General features: G+C 61.6%; 2 protein-coding genes and 1 long non-coding RNA gene across 5 annotated transcripts in view; 1 reads left to right on the top strand and 2 right to left on the bottom strand.

Annotated features, from left to right (window-relative positions):
- Nucleotides 1-21: 21 nt before the first annotated feature.
- Nucleotides 22-1,222, bottom strand: PPP1R27 (protein phosphatase 1 regulatory subunit 27). 2 transcript variants are annotated; one of them, XM_006912154.3, is made up of 3 exons: nucleotides 961-1,222; nucleotides 720-870; nucleotides 22-426 (listed from the first exon to the last, which is right to left on the bottom strand). In XM_006912154.3, exons 1-3 carry the CDS (start codon nucleotides 1,148-1,150, stop codon nucleotides 303-305), a joined length of 465 nt encoding a protein of 154 aa, XP_006912216.1. In that variant the 5' UTR covers nucleotides 1,151-1,222; the 3' UTR covers nucleotides 22-302. The 2 variants fall into 2 exon arrangements, with proteins under 2 accessions (XP_006912216.1, XP_024902773.1); XM_025047005.1 differs by having other exon boundaries at nucleotides 720-1,168.
- A 1,317-nt stretch (nucleotides 1,223-2,539) lies between these two features.
- Nucleotides 2,540-4,661, top strand: LOC112480011. 2 transcript variants are annotated; one of them, XR_003046416.1, is made up of 3 exons: nucleotides 2,540-2,630; nucleotides 3,284-3,972; nucleotides 4,150-4,661. It is a non-coding gene; the product is annotated as an uncharacterized LOC112480011 (long non-coding RNA). The 2 variants fall into 2 exon arrangements; XR_003046415.1 differs by having other exon boundaries at nucleotides 4,125-4,661.
- Nucleotides 4,662-6,326: 1,665 nt separating this feature from the next.
- P4HB (prolyl 4-hydroxylase subunit beta) overlaps nucleotides 6,327-13,313 on the bottom strand; it is a 9,691-nt gene continuing 2,704 nt past the window's right edge. The window contains exons 3-11 of the mRNA XM_006912153.2: nucleotides 13,130-13,263; nucleotides 12,846-12,983; nucleotides 9,262-9,366; nucleotides 8,998-9,123; nucleotides 8,693-8,893; nucleotides 8,350-8,470; nucleotides 8,070-8,251; nucleotides 7,859-7,945; nucleotides 6,327-7,171 (exon numbers count right to left, since the gene is read on the bottom strand). Coding sequence (XP_006912215.1) covers nucleotides 7,091-7,171; nucleotides 7,859-7,945; nucleotides 8,070-8,251; nucleotides 8,350-8,470; nucleotides 8,693-8,893; nucleotides 8,998-9,123; nucleotides 9,262-9,366; nucleotides 12,846-12,983; nucleotides 13,130-13,263 — 1,175 coding nt within the window. The 3' untranslated portion in view covers nucleotides 6,327-7,090. The remainder of the gene's footprint in view (nucleotides 7,172-7,858; nucleotides 7,946-8,069; nucleotides 8,252-8,349; nucleotides 8,471-8,692; nucleotides 8,894-8,997; nucleotides 9,124-9,261; nucleotides 9,367-12,845; nucleotides 12,984-13,129; nucleotides 13,264-13,313) is intronic.

The raw sequence follows: 13,313 nt of genomic DNA, 5'->3' as shown, positions 1-13,313 counted from the left end.
GCGCCCCCTGCCGGAAGCGGCCGGATCCGGGGGGCTGGGGTGGGCCGGTCCCCAGTAATCAGGCAACCACCTCGGGCGTGGGCATCACATTTATTGAAAAAGTAAAAACTGTTCACAATAAAAAATTCACCTGGAGAAAAAGCCAGGCCAGAGGTGTGGGACGGGGTCCGTTCCCAGGGACGGGGTCCTGGCCAGCCTGGCTGGCTCTAGCGCCCCGCGGGCGGGCACGTCCTGGCACTTGGGAGAGGTGGGCGCCCGGTTTTTCCAGGGAGGATGACAGCCCTGGGAGGACAGGGCGGGGCTCAGTCCATCCTAGTCCCTTTGAAGAGCTCTACCAGGTCCTTGAAATCCGGATCAATGAGGTCGGAAGGCAGATCACCGTCATCGTTGGCTGCGTCTCTGTCGGCCCCCAGGGAAATGAGGTACCTGGGCATAAAGGGCAGCCATGGCTGTAGTGGAGAGATGGCTTGGAGGAGCGCCCCCACCCCAGCTCTGAGATCCACCTGTTATTTCTTTTTCCAGGTGGGGTTAGTGGGGTGAAACCTGACCCTTTGGAAACTGGCTGACTTTTCCAGTTTGCTCCAGGGCGGGCAAGGGGACAGGAGATCACAGAAGCCCTTACAGTTCTTAGTGACACCGCCAGCTTTTGGGGGGCCACATCCTGGAGGCCCCTTGAGGCTGGAGGAGTTGGGATAAAACCGCTGGCCTCACCCTCTCACCTGGCTATGTCAGGGTACCCGTCACTGCAGGCGATGTGCAGGGGCGTCCAGCCCGTCTCGTCGCGCTGGTGAATGTCGGCCCCGTATTTGACCAGCAGCTTCACACACTCCAGGTTTCCAGAGAGCACGGCTTCGTGCAGGGCCGCCAGGCCTGGGCAGGGCAGGGCAGGGCAGGGCGGGTCAAGGCCCAGCCCTCCGCCTGCCTCCCCACAGACCCTCTGCTGGTCCCCCGGGCACTCACCTGAGGGGTGGATGGTGTCCAGGGCCACTTTCCGAGCCCGGATGAAGCGTCCCACCTGCTCCAGGTCACCCTGGCGGATGTGGTCCAGAAACAGGACGTCGTTAGGGAAGCGCACACTGCGTTCCGCCAGCAGCCGCCGGCGCCGCTGCCGTGGGCTATAGCGGGCATAGCGGACAGTTCTGCTGGGCATCCTGGGGGCTGTGGTGTGGACCACCCCTGAGGGGACCCTCTTGCTCCGAGAGGAATGTGCGCAGCTGGACCAGACCAGCGTGTAGGCTCTTCTGGTCGAGGACAGTGGCTCCCAGCACAGCCACCGCGATGCCTCCTGTACTCCCGGTGGCAAGGGCACCTCCCACTTATATAGGGCCCGCAGAGCTATATAAAGCTGCGCAGTCACGCTCACACTGCGAAGGGCTGAAACCGAGCTGCTCTCCGCCTTGTTCTCAGATCATGTTTGGTGGCTCGTCTTTCAGCCCACCTGTCGCTGTGCCCAGCCAAAGGGGTCAGATCCTTCCTGGCTATTGCACCCGGCCCCACTGCTGGACCTGGAAGGTGCCTCACAGAGGACACTAGAAGGACAGGGCCTATGAGGGAGGCAAGTAGGTACCAAGAGCATCGAAAAGGGCCCAGGCCTGGAACTCTGGGAGAAAGGCCCAGCAGACGGTGAGGGTGGCCGCCTCCGCCTTCCAGGAAACTAGGGGAAGCTCAGGGTCCTGACCATGCCAGGAAGAAGGCCCGCCCGGCCCTACCCATCACCCTGTCTGCTGCTTGTCGCTGTTCGTTTTGGCTTGCATCACTCTCCTGGGCCTTCCTGCTCGGGAACCTCCCAGGTTAGAATCTAAGAACCTCAGCGCCCACTCAGGCCTGCCCACCCCACCCATCAGGAACCCCCTGCCTCCCCTCCCTGCAATAGCTGGTTCTCCTGCACCCCGAGCCCTGTCGCTGTGCCCCACATTTCTCCTGGTTCCAGGCTCCTGCAACTTCCTGGACACATGCTCACACTTAAGGTGGCATCCAGTCTGTGCCCCAGAGACAGGCCGCCACGTCTCAGGTGGTGTGTGCCTTCTGCACCCGGCCCGGCGCGGACTCACCTGTGGGAGCGCAGCCAGTGGAATGTGAAGACATTCCAGCAGCCCAGGCCAGCGCCACCTGCCTTCGCTGCAGCAGCCAATGTCTGAGCTGGGGCTGGGGCCTGGGTGAGGGAGTGGCACCAGGGAACGAGATGTGACCCCGGGACATGGGACACGCACGGAGCAGAGTGGGGTCAGGAGTGCACCTGTGGAGTTAGGACAGGTCCGCAGCACCTGAGGCAGGATTCCCCAGGACCGCCCTAATGAGGTGCCAGGCTGGGGGCCCTAAGCGACAGAACTTGGTGCTCTCCCAGTTCTGAAGGCTGGAAGTCCAAGATCAAAGTGTCAGCAGGGTCAGTTCCTTCTGAGGGAAAGCCCTCTCCTGGCTTCTGGTGGCACTCCTTGGTCCCCTCTGCTTGGAGGCACTTCAGCTCGTCTGCTTCATGTTCACACGGCATTCTCCCTGTTCACGTCTATGTTTGCATCTCTTCCTGTCATAAGGACACCAGGTACTGGGTTAGGGCCGCCCGCTCCTGTGTGACCTCGTCCTGACTAATCACATCTGCATTGACCTATTTCCACATAAGGTCCCGTTCTGAGGTGCTGGGATCGAAGGTCGATGAAGGAGTGGAGAACCCGGCATCTTCCTATGCTGCTAGTGGGAATGTAAAATGGTGCAGCCACTTGGGAAAACAGTCTGGCAGGTCCTCAGAAGTTTAAATGTAGGGTTACCACATGACCCAGCAATTTCCACTCCTGGTATATACCCAAGAGAGATGACAGCGCGCCCACTCAAAAGCTTGTTCACAAATGTTTATAGCAGCATTATTTACAAGAGCCAAAAAATAGAAACAAGTCAAATGTCCAAAAACTGATGAACAAATAACAAAATGCGGCAAATTCATACCATGGGTATGCCAGAACAGAGCCACAAGCTGAGTAGTTAAACAGAAATTTATTGTCTCAGTTCCGGAGGCTGGAAGTCCAAGATCAAAGTGTCAGCAGGGTCAGTTCCTTCTGAGGGAAAGCCCTCTCCTGGCTTCTGGTGGCACTCCTTGGTCCCCTCTGCTTGGAGGCACTTCAGCTCGTCTGCTTCATGTTCACACGGCATTCTCCCTGTTCATGTCTATGTTTGCATCTCTTCCTGTCATAAGGACACCAGGTACTGGGTTAGGGCCGCCCGCTCCTGTGTGACCTCGTCCTGACTAATCACATCTGCATTGACCTATTTCCACATAAGGTCCCGTTCTGAGGTGCTGGGGTTGGGACGCAGCTGAATCCCCAACACTGGGGAGTTAACGGAGGCCTGCCTGAGGACAGAACTGAGTAGCCAGGTCTTCGCAGCGGGGGCGGAGGGTTCCGGTAGCTGGGTCACTGACAGCCTTTGCATCCCCAAGCTGGTCTATAACCAACAAAATCAAATCGATAAATGTATCTGACATCCTCTCAGAGCAGGGCCTTTGGGCCAAAAGCTATGGGCAAATAGGGCAGTGCCTACCGCGGCCGCCGGGGTGGGTTTTCTCAGCCTTGGTCCACCGGCCAGCAGGCCAGCCCAGAGGCCCCGCGCCACCGCCAGTTACACACCCCAGGGCTTGAGGCACCCCACCCAGGCCAAACACTGCAGGGCCCTGACGTAGGGGCGGACCCCAGGTCTCCTGCACTTGGGGCTTAGGGGAAGGGGCTGCGTGGCTGGCGGTCTCAACTGGTCCCTGGGGAAGAGCCAGGGACAGTTTCTTCCAGCTTAGTTACAAGAAACCTGGAGACTGAAAGCTCTACCCTGCAGATAAGAGACAACTTTCCTTTGATGTGCAGATAACCTTTTCTGATGTGGAAAGTTCTATCTGCCTTGTCTGCCCTCCCCGCTCAGAGGATCAGATGAACAAACCCTGGATGAAGCTGCCACGGACAGCATGACCCTCCCCAGGAGTGACCAGGGCCTCCGGTGAGACAGCCTGGGGCAAGGCCATCGGGGTGGCTGTGTTGGAGACCTCAAGGGGGCCTCCGGGCCATCGCTAAGGGTGTGCTGGGAGCTGGCGGTGGGGGGCTCTGCTGCCCAGAGCCTCCCTAGTCACGCCAGGTAAATGCCCCTGACAGGTATCTAGGTGCTTTTCTATTCTAGCGAGGACGTGGGAGCACAGACGCGCCCTGCAGCACGGCACCTAGGAGACTGTCAGCCGCGGCCACGAGCAGCCTAACCTGCCACCGTCGCCACAGGTGTTTCTCATGCAGCCATGTCAGGACTGAGCCTGTACTCAGGCGGTTCTGTCCCTGATCCTTCTCTGCCAGAGCGAACTCGTGAAGTGACCAGGTTCGCTGGATTTAAATTTCTGACATCTAGAGGACTAAAACGGGAAAACATTCAATGCAAAAAGCTCACTCTGAAAAGTGTGAGGCACACACCCCGTAAGCTCCGCCTCAAGCAGGAAAAGCCACAGGGAGCCTGCAGGAGGGTCATGGGGAGCCCCACAGACCCCTCCCCTCCGGCTCTGGGGGCAGGGGATCTGGGGGGCCTGCTGCACAAGCCCAGCAGAGGACAGCAGCTTCCTACCACCTGGAGAGGACAGCCGCAATGGGGCAGAGTGAGGAACAGAGTCCCAGGCTGTTAAGCCTCAACCGCCCAACCCAGAGAGGGTGAAGTCACCTCGCTAATCCACCAGGCCAGCCAGGTCTTGGACTCCGCCCCACAACCACCCAGCCAACCCAGGCCCTGGACCGGTCATCAGCTACATCTGCAAAAGGGGATGGGGCTCGGCCTGGGGACACCCCCTCCCAGGAGCACGTGATGCTAATGCTCCTGCAGCGGCTCCTGGTCCCAGCCTTCTGTCCAGAGGGCCGGGCTCCCACAGCTGGTCCACCCCGCCACCTACAGGGTCACACGGTCACTGGGGCAGGGAGCAGTGGCTTGGGCCCAGCCCACCCTTGCAGCTGTGACTCCTGACAGCCCCGCTGTGCTGGAAAGAGCTGCTTTGGAAGCCAGAGCTACTGCCTCACGACCCCCTCCCAGAGTGTGGAACCCACCCCCCACCCGTGTCCTGCTGTCTGCTCCTCGCGTCCGCAGGACTGAGGCACAGCAGGCAGACCCCGGAGCGGACTAGCTGGAAGGCCACTCAGGACCAGCGAGGGACGCCCGGCTGTCGGCCGCTGTCAGCTTGTGACTCCGGGGGGGCAGTGTCTGGATGCTGGGGTGTGGGGACAAGCCCGGGCTGGGTTGGCGCCACCAGCGCACTCCCTGCAGGTCCTCACTGTGCACCGGTGGCACAGCGCTGGCCCTGGATGGCAGGTGACCTCATGCGGAGGGCAAGATGGACCCCTCGCTGGGAACGCACCAGTAAGGGTGAGGGAAGATGACACCCCCAACCCCTGTGGGCCCCGGCCACTGAGAGAACTATGTTCACAGCAAGCCCCACAGGCCCAGGATCACCAACCAGCAGGTGAGCCTCGGAACTGGGGGGCTGGGGACCGGGAAACGCCTGTCACTTCCCACTCCAGAGGGCTCGCCGGATGTGGGGGCTTGATGGGGTACGTGGGGGCCAGGCAGGGCTCTGAGATGCTCTGACCTGGGCCGGTCAGGTGGACGCACCCGCCACCTCCACCCGTCCTCTTGGGACTGTGCGCACGGCCCTCCTGCCCCACCTGCTGCTGCAGGTGCAGACAGCAGCAGAAGCCGAGCCCGCCCTCCAGCGTGGGGGTCCCCGGCTCTCAGAGGGGCTTGGAGGCATCCGTAACCCAGGCTCAGGAGGGCGGCCGGGCTGGCGGAGAGCTGATCTCGTGCTCTCCCGTGCGGACCGCAAGCTGACGTTCCAGAAGGCGAATCTGCTTGACCAACTCAGTGACTTGTTCTTAAACTAGATCCTCTTCACATGCGTGTCTGGCAATGTTGTGTCACCGGTTCCAGAAGCCTGAACGCGCTCCTCACTGGACCCGGTCGGCCCAGGCCTTGGTGGGATGGGACCGCCACTGCATATGGACCTGCCGACCTCTGGCCAGGGCTGACGCCACTGCGGTGGCACTCGGGCAAGATCTGAGTCATGACAACTCGATGCCCAGGGAGGGTGATGCCACCATGGCAGTCACAAGTGAACCGGATCAGCTACGGCACGTGCAGGGCCAGGCAACACCCCAACTCCCCGCCTGGAGACCCGCAGGTGCCCCCCGGGCCGTGCGCGCCTCCACCCCTGCCCTGAGCTCCTGGAAAGCAGCATCTGGACAGGAGTGGCCCAGCCAAGCCCATGTCCCCTCCGGGGCTGGGGGCCCAGCCCACCTCGGAGGCTGCACAGCAAAGACGACAACAGGCACTGAAATTGGAAGTTTATTTGGCCAATGAGTTGTCCCCACGCTGTGGTGGAGGGACCTGAGGACCGCTAACGGCTGGCCGGGCTCGAGCTCCCGCGGCTGTGTCCCAGCCTGGAAGTGGAGGGTCCTGGTTCAGGCCGGCTCAGGCCTCCGCGGTGAGGAGCCTGGCTCGGGGAGAAGGCCCTGTCTTGGCCCCACCGGCACCCCCCAGTCATGGCGGCCTCTGCGACAGAGACCGGAAGTCTCCATTTAACCACACGCTGCGGGAGCCACACTCGGTCACAGCAACATGGGTGTGAGGGGGGTGACCCGTCCAGCATGGCTTGGGCCCTTTCCACACAGGGCACATCGGTCTCCAGGGTGACCCGACCAAGGTGAGCAGAGACCCCGATGTCCAAAAATGTCCAAGAATCCCACAGATGGAAATTTTTAAAAGTGATAGTATAAACCTAACGGGAAGGAGACACTGCCACGTGAGATTCGCAAACATTTTTGGGCGCGTTCTGGAAGAAACCGTGTACGAAAAAGTACATCAATTAAAAAAATGGGCCCCGACGTTGGCCTGGGGAGGGTCCTTTCCAGGAACGGAAAGGCGGAAGGAGAGGCGGGTCTAAGCCTACGCGTGTCAGTGAGGTGTCGCCTCAGGAAGTCCCCCGCACTTCTGGCTGGTGCGCCTCCTCCCCGGGGGCCCGGGCTCCCGGGCTCCCAAGCCTCGCTGAGGGGCTGCAGCTCCGAGGGCGCGTCAGGGTGCTGGGCTGGTTGTGACATCACAGTTCGTCCTTCACAGCTTTCTGATCGTCGTCTTCCTCCAGGTCGGGCTCTTCTGCCTCCTCTAGGTCTTCGAGATCCTGGGACACGGGAACAAGGGGAGGACGGAGAGTCGAGGCCCTGCCCGCACGTTGGGGACCAGCTGGCCGCTGGGGCGGGAGCCTGTGTGTGCAGATGCCTGCCCCCCACCCCCACCGCCGAGGGCACGAGGCCCGGGCAGAAGCAGAGCGCAGCCCACACTGCCCAGTGGGTCAGTGGCAGGGGCTCCAGCGGCGTCATCCCCCTCCCAGCCCTCAGGGTTTGTGGGGCTGGTGAGGCCACTGGCCACGGCAGCACGGCTGCCCAGGCCCAGCCGCACCCTGCTCAGCAGCCAGAGAGCGCTCCCCGGGGTGACAGCCCCCCCACTTCTCCAGGCTCCAGGCAGGCGCCGCAGGCCTGGGCTGACCATTCCCTCCCCTCCCTGATGCTACGTCCTGCTAGTCACCGGCCCCCATCCCTGCCACGCCCTCTTGGCCTGAGTGCACGTCCACACCCCTCTGGTCCCCACCGCTGACGCTGACAGGACGCCTTAGCCAATGGGCTGGGGACGGCCACCTGAGCCCAAAGGAGCAGGGAAGCACGCGGGGCGAGTCCGATTTCGTCAGCAAACGTGCGCATGCACAGACCCTCCCGAGCCACCCGGCCCAGGCGCGCACAAGCCTCCGGAGCCAGCTGCCTAAGCACATGTCGGTGGAGCGCGGGGAGGGGCCGCAGGGGCCGCCACTTACATCGTCATCCCCTGCCCCGTCCTGGCCGCCACTCTCCAAGAACTTGCGAAAGCCTTCCAGGGTGCGCTCCCCGTTGTAGTCGATGACCTGTGGGGAGGCGATGAGGAGCGGGAAGCTGGCCCTGCACCAGGGACCCCTCAGGCCGTGCCCCCCACCCCACCCACCCCTTCGCGGGCAGGACAGAGGCCCCGCGCCCCCCCGGAAGGCGCACCGTCTTGTCTGCGCTGGCAGGGAAGAACTTGAGCGTGGGGAAGCTGTGAACTTTAACGGCCTCCACCTCGTTGGCCGTCGCGTCCATCTTGGCGATGACAATGTTGTCGTGGTTCCTGTACGTCTCTCCCAGCTTATCCCAAATGGGAGCCAGCTGTTTGCAGTGGCCGCACCAGGGGGCGTCTGCAAGGAAGCAGTGAGTCTCACGGGGCCCGGGGGCTGCCCTGGCCGCCCGCCCCGAATCGCCCAGGCAGCACAGGCCAGCGAGAGGCTTCACTTACAGAATTCCACGAAGACGTTCTTCTTCTCATCGAAAGCCACCTCTTCAAAGTTGGTCCCAACCAGCACTTTGACAGGCTGCTTGTCCCAGTCCTCAGGCAGCTCCTGGCTCATCAGGTGTGGCTGGAGGCAGGCAGAGCGGGGTCAGGCTGCCCGCAGGAGCCCCACGGGGACACACGCTGCCCGGCCCAAGCCCCAGGCAGTGCGCCCAGGACGGCCATGTTCACAGCGCCCGGCGCCCCGTCCTCAAAACTCTACACCCATGGTGTCAGACTCCAGGACACAGCCATGCCATGGCACCAGAGGCCAGCGCAGGCCACCCAGCCCAGGGCGTGGTGCCCGCACCTTGACCTTGCCATCCAGGAAGCGCTGGCAGAAGTCCGTGATCTCGTCTGCCGTCAGCCCGGCTGACTCTGGCTTATACTTGGTCATCTCCTCCTCCAGGGTGATCAGGCGCACGGCCGGACACTCCTCCTTCTTCAGGCCGAAGAACTCGAGCACGCGCTGGTTGTCGGCGTGGTCGCTGTCGATGAAGATGAACAGGATCTTGGGGAAGAAGAGGCAGGTTGGAGCGGTGCCGGGTGGCCGGCAGGCTGCGGGTGCCGCCGCCGCCCCCGCTCCATGGCCCCTGCCCGGCGGCCGGCACGCACCTTGCCCTTGAAGCGCTCGGCAGCCTTCTTGAAGCCACTCAGCTTGCCGTCGCGGTCAGGCGCACTCTCGGGCAGGAACAGCAGAATGTGAGTCTTGATGTCCCCTCCAAAAATCTTCGGGGCCGTCTGCATCACAAACAGGTCACGAGCTCAGCTACTGACGTAGGAGATGCTCTCAACGGCCCCAACGCCACTGACGCCCGGACGACCATGGGGACTGAGCGGGGTCCTGGGGCACCGCACGCAGGCCCCGCAGAGCCGTACCTGCTCGGTGAACTCGATGACCAGCGGCAGCTGGTTGTGCTTGATGAAGGCCAGCAGCTTCTCTTTGGTGACCTCCCCCTCAAAGTCGTTCCGGCCTTCGTCAAACTGGGGACGGAGAGAGACCCTGAGCCCCGGGGACTCGGCAGAGCCGCCGTGCGCCAACGCCCCCAGCCCAGGATCCGGGGCAGCGGCCTTGCGGCCCCGTCTTCCTGTCTGGAGTTCAGAGACAAGCGAGCAGGCCCCACGTGCCTCTGTCCATAAATCACAGCTGGGGAGGCCTGCAGGAATCAGCACCCTTCCGAGTGCGTCCCCAGGGAAGGAGCATGGGCTCCCCAGAAGCACAGGTGGGCAGGGCAGCCTCCCACGTGCCAGAGCCCCCACAGCTGGTCACCCCTGGCCCACGGGGTGTGGACCAGCAGGCTCCCCACGGCATGAGCGCTCCACATTACAATGCCAGGGATCCCTCCTCATCTCAAAGTCCCTAAAGCAACAGCCCTCAGTGTGTGGGCCACACCCTTGTGGGCAGCCTCAAGGTCAAGGCGAATGTCATCACTGCAGGCAGATATTGTGGGCTTCCTCACGCTTTCTCCCGAAAAGGGTGGTTTTACAGAGGCAGCACGCGACACCACAGCGGACTGAAGGCAAAAGGCCCCGCTGACCTCCCTCTCGGTGGACGTTAGAGAGACCAGCAGAGGCACCACTCTCACCTGAGATACTGTCTGGGAAAATTTCATCCTCACAAAAACGTTATTTTTGATGACTTGTATTGAGTTGTTTACTGTCATTTTAAAAAGAATAAGTTTTTTAAATTTCTCAGTTCTTATTTCTAACACAATAAGAATCAATAGGTATAACCCACGTACACAGAAGCTCTCTGGAACCCCAGTAACAAGAACTTGGGGAGTCCTGGGGCACAAGGGTGGAGGTGTTGTCGTCCATCAGAGGGTCGACGGGGGCCTTCCCGCCCAGGTGCGGCCGCAGCCCCAGATAGGTGCAGGAACAATTCCTGCCACAGAGAGGTTGGGCCTGTGCCTTTTCAGGTGGCCAGTTCAGGTGAGCCTGCCATCCGTCACTCCCCTCAGTTCTCAAATGACACCTGGAGAGAAACTACTCACCTTTCCTTCCTCATTCCCCCAAATTAGCATCCAGAAAAGCAAGTGGCCCCTCCCTGCTCCCATACGCCTCGCCTTAAGACCAGACCAAGGCCAGGCGCTGCAGGCACAAGCCCCTGCCCCTCCCCGGCCCCCAGCTGAGGCCGAAAACTGCTCTATATGCCCCACGCCCACAGACGTGGGGACAGTCACCAGCGGAAAAGCCGAGGCCAAGAGCACTGGTTGAGAAAATGAGAAGCTGACTGGTGGGCTCCATTAGATGCACAGCAGGCCAGGCCAGGGGGTCCTGAGCCCCAGTTAGGGGCAAACGAACCGCCGTCCCCACTCGTCCAGCCCCTCTGAGCAGCCAGCACCGCCCAACTTCATGCTGAGCTGTCGCTGTTAAGCCGCCATCATTTTGGTGACGGTGCCACACGCTCCATTTTCACTGCCGCGGTCGAAAGCAGAGACGGCCTTCGTTTAGCTGGGGACAGTCGCAGGAGGGCTGGGGCCCCAGGCAGGAGACCACCCCGTTTCTGGCAGTGGCGGCCAGCCCTGCCGGCCCATAACATGAACATCAAGAAAAGGCTCTGATGCTGCGGGAGTGGAGAGCCGCTCCAAACGCCGCAGCCTCCGGGGGTAGAAAAGAGGACAGGTGAACGGCAGGACAAAGACACGAGATGCTCAGCCCTCGAACCCATGGTCCAAGCCGGGATTTGGGCTCCGGTGTCACTGGTACCACTGCCCTCGTCACCCTGCCTGGCTAGTGGCAGCTGGCCCCTCCAGGGAGCACAGCCACCTGCTCCACTTGGGGAAGCGGCCGGCTCAGCCAGGCTGCCCCGGACAGACAGGAAGACCCGGCTCACTTTGAGGAAGTGGGCCGAACGGCCTGCAAAAGGGGACACGTCAAGGCTGAGACCGGAAACAAGAAACTGACTGTGACAGCTGAGAAAGCGCGACGAGGAGCCGGGCAGAAATCTGAGAGGCTCTGGATCCGAGCCTCGTCCTCCCGCCGATCGGGCTCTGCCATCCGACGGCAGCTGTGACCCGCACTGACCCACACGGCAAAGGCCACGGGCTCGGCCAGGCTGCGGCCCGAGCCGACGGGAGCTGCCGTGAGGAAGAGGAAGCGCTGCCCACTCACAGGCACCGGACCCGAGGGCTCGGCCGTGCCCGGCCTGTAAGGGCACACGGGGATCAGCGGGCACCAGAGTCTTCGCAGAACAAGAAACGGTCATTCTAACCTCCAAGGACACACGAACAGCAAAATCCACATGCGATCGGGGGCGAAAACGGGCCCCTCGATGGCAAGGGAGAAGCGACAGAACAGTGTGGACCGAAGCCTCAAAGCCTCGGATGCTCTCTCCACCTGCACTCTCGGATGAGACCCAGGGTCCCTTCAGCACGCGCTCAGCTTCACCCAACACCGCGTGATTTTCCCAGATATTAATCGCAATTTCCCGAGCACTTCTGCGATGACAACTCATCAATCCCTCAGGGAACTTTGCGAGGATTTCCACCGAGTAAAGAAAGCTACGTAACGCCCTGAACTGTCAAGGAAGGAGCTACGGATCCGCCCCAATGACTAGGACACAGAAAGCAAACCTCTGGCGCCCGGAAGCACCCTGAGCACTGTGGGGTCCCGCCCCTTGGGATAGCCCCAGCTCACAGCCAGCGCTCCCTTTGGTCCCTGCCCCTCACGGGCGCACAGGGCCTCTTAGAGGGGGGCCTGCCAAACCATCCTTCCTGATAAAGGGGACAAGGGTCCTGTCCCCAACCCTGGAAATGTGCCTCCCATCCTCCACTCTGCACTGTGCTTTTTGTCCCCAATCCAGGGACAGTCCTGGTCCACAAAGAGCACGCGGGCTCGGCTGGCCCACGTCCCACTGCCCGGGGTCTGAGGTAAAAAGCAAACACGCCACCGCCCCGTCAGAAACGCGCGGACCTGAGTCCCACTGGGCCCTAGCAATGGCGCCAAGCGGCGGAAACACCAGTCCTCGCCAAAAGCCCCTTTACACAAGGAAGGGCGCTGTGACGGGCCGTGGGAGCCCGTGGGAACCGGGCTTCGCCAGCAGGGCGGGAATACCCACCCCGACAGCTAACAGTCCAGAGTCTGTTTCAGATGAAGAAAAGTTTTGGAAACAGAAACCATCCAGAGTACGATGTAGTTACAATGTAGTTACAATGTAGTCGCAATGTAGCTAAGGTCATAGACGCCTATGTACCTGAAAATGGTTCTAACAGCAAACTGTTACATGTTTCACCACAGTTTAAAAGAGCTGACGCCCCGCCCTCGCAAACACAGCACAGAGCCGGCAGCGGCCAAACAAAGGGCCACAGCCCCGCACCTGCTGCAGGCTGGACGCTGATAACGGCCAGGGAGGTGGCAGGCCGGCGCCGCGGGCAAAGTGCTCCAGGTGCTGCGGTAGCAACGCGGCAGGGCCACCTGCCCTGGGACACACGCACCCAGCAGAGCCGCCGAGGACCACTCACCTTCTTGAAGAGGACAACCCCGTCCTTGTCCAGCTGATAGTTGGAGAACACGTCACTATTGGACGTGATCCCAAAGGGTATGTCATCAATGGCCTCCGCTGCCAACAGGAACTGCTTGGCAAAGTCCGACTCCACGTCCTGGGGAAGAGGACCAGAGGTGGCTGCACGCCCAACACCGAGGACCCCCGCCCGCATCGGCGGGGCAGAGTGCAGTGCGCAGGCCACAGGGACCCGTCCTCCAGCGAAGGGGTACGACGACCTGAGACCAACCCCAAAGCCCCTACCTTGAAGAAGCCGATGACCGTCACCTCGCTGGACTCCACCAAGGCCTCTGTGGCGGCCTCGTCGGGCAGTGTGGTGGCAGCGGGGCCCGTGCGTTTCTTCAGCCAGTTCACAATGTCGTCGGCTTCTCTGCCAGCTGTACCCAAACACAGGCAGGGTCCACCTGAAACCCGAGCCCACCACCCT

This window comes from Pteropus alecto, unplaced genomic scaffold, assembly GCF_000325575.1.
Source record: "Pteropus alecto unplaced genomic scaffold, ASM32557v1 scaffold134, whole genome shotgun sequence".
Taxonomy (NCBI): Eukaryota; Metazoa; Chordata; class Mammalia; order Chiroptera; family Pteropodidae; genus Pteropus; species Pteropus alecto.
The sequence above is the reverse complement of the archived record's forward strand: the minus strand, read 5'-3'. Positions and strand labels throughout refer to the sequence as shown.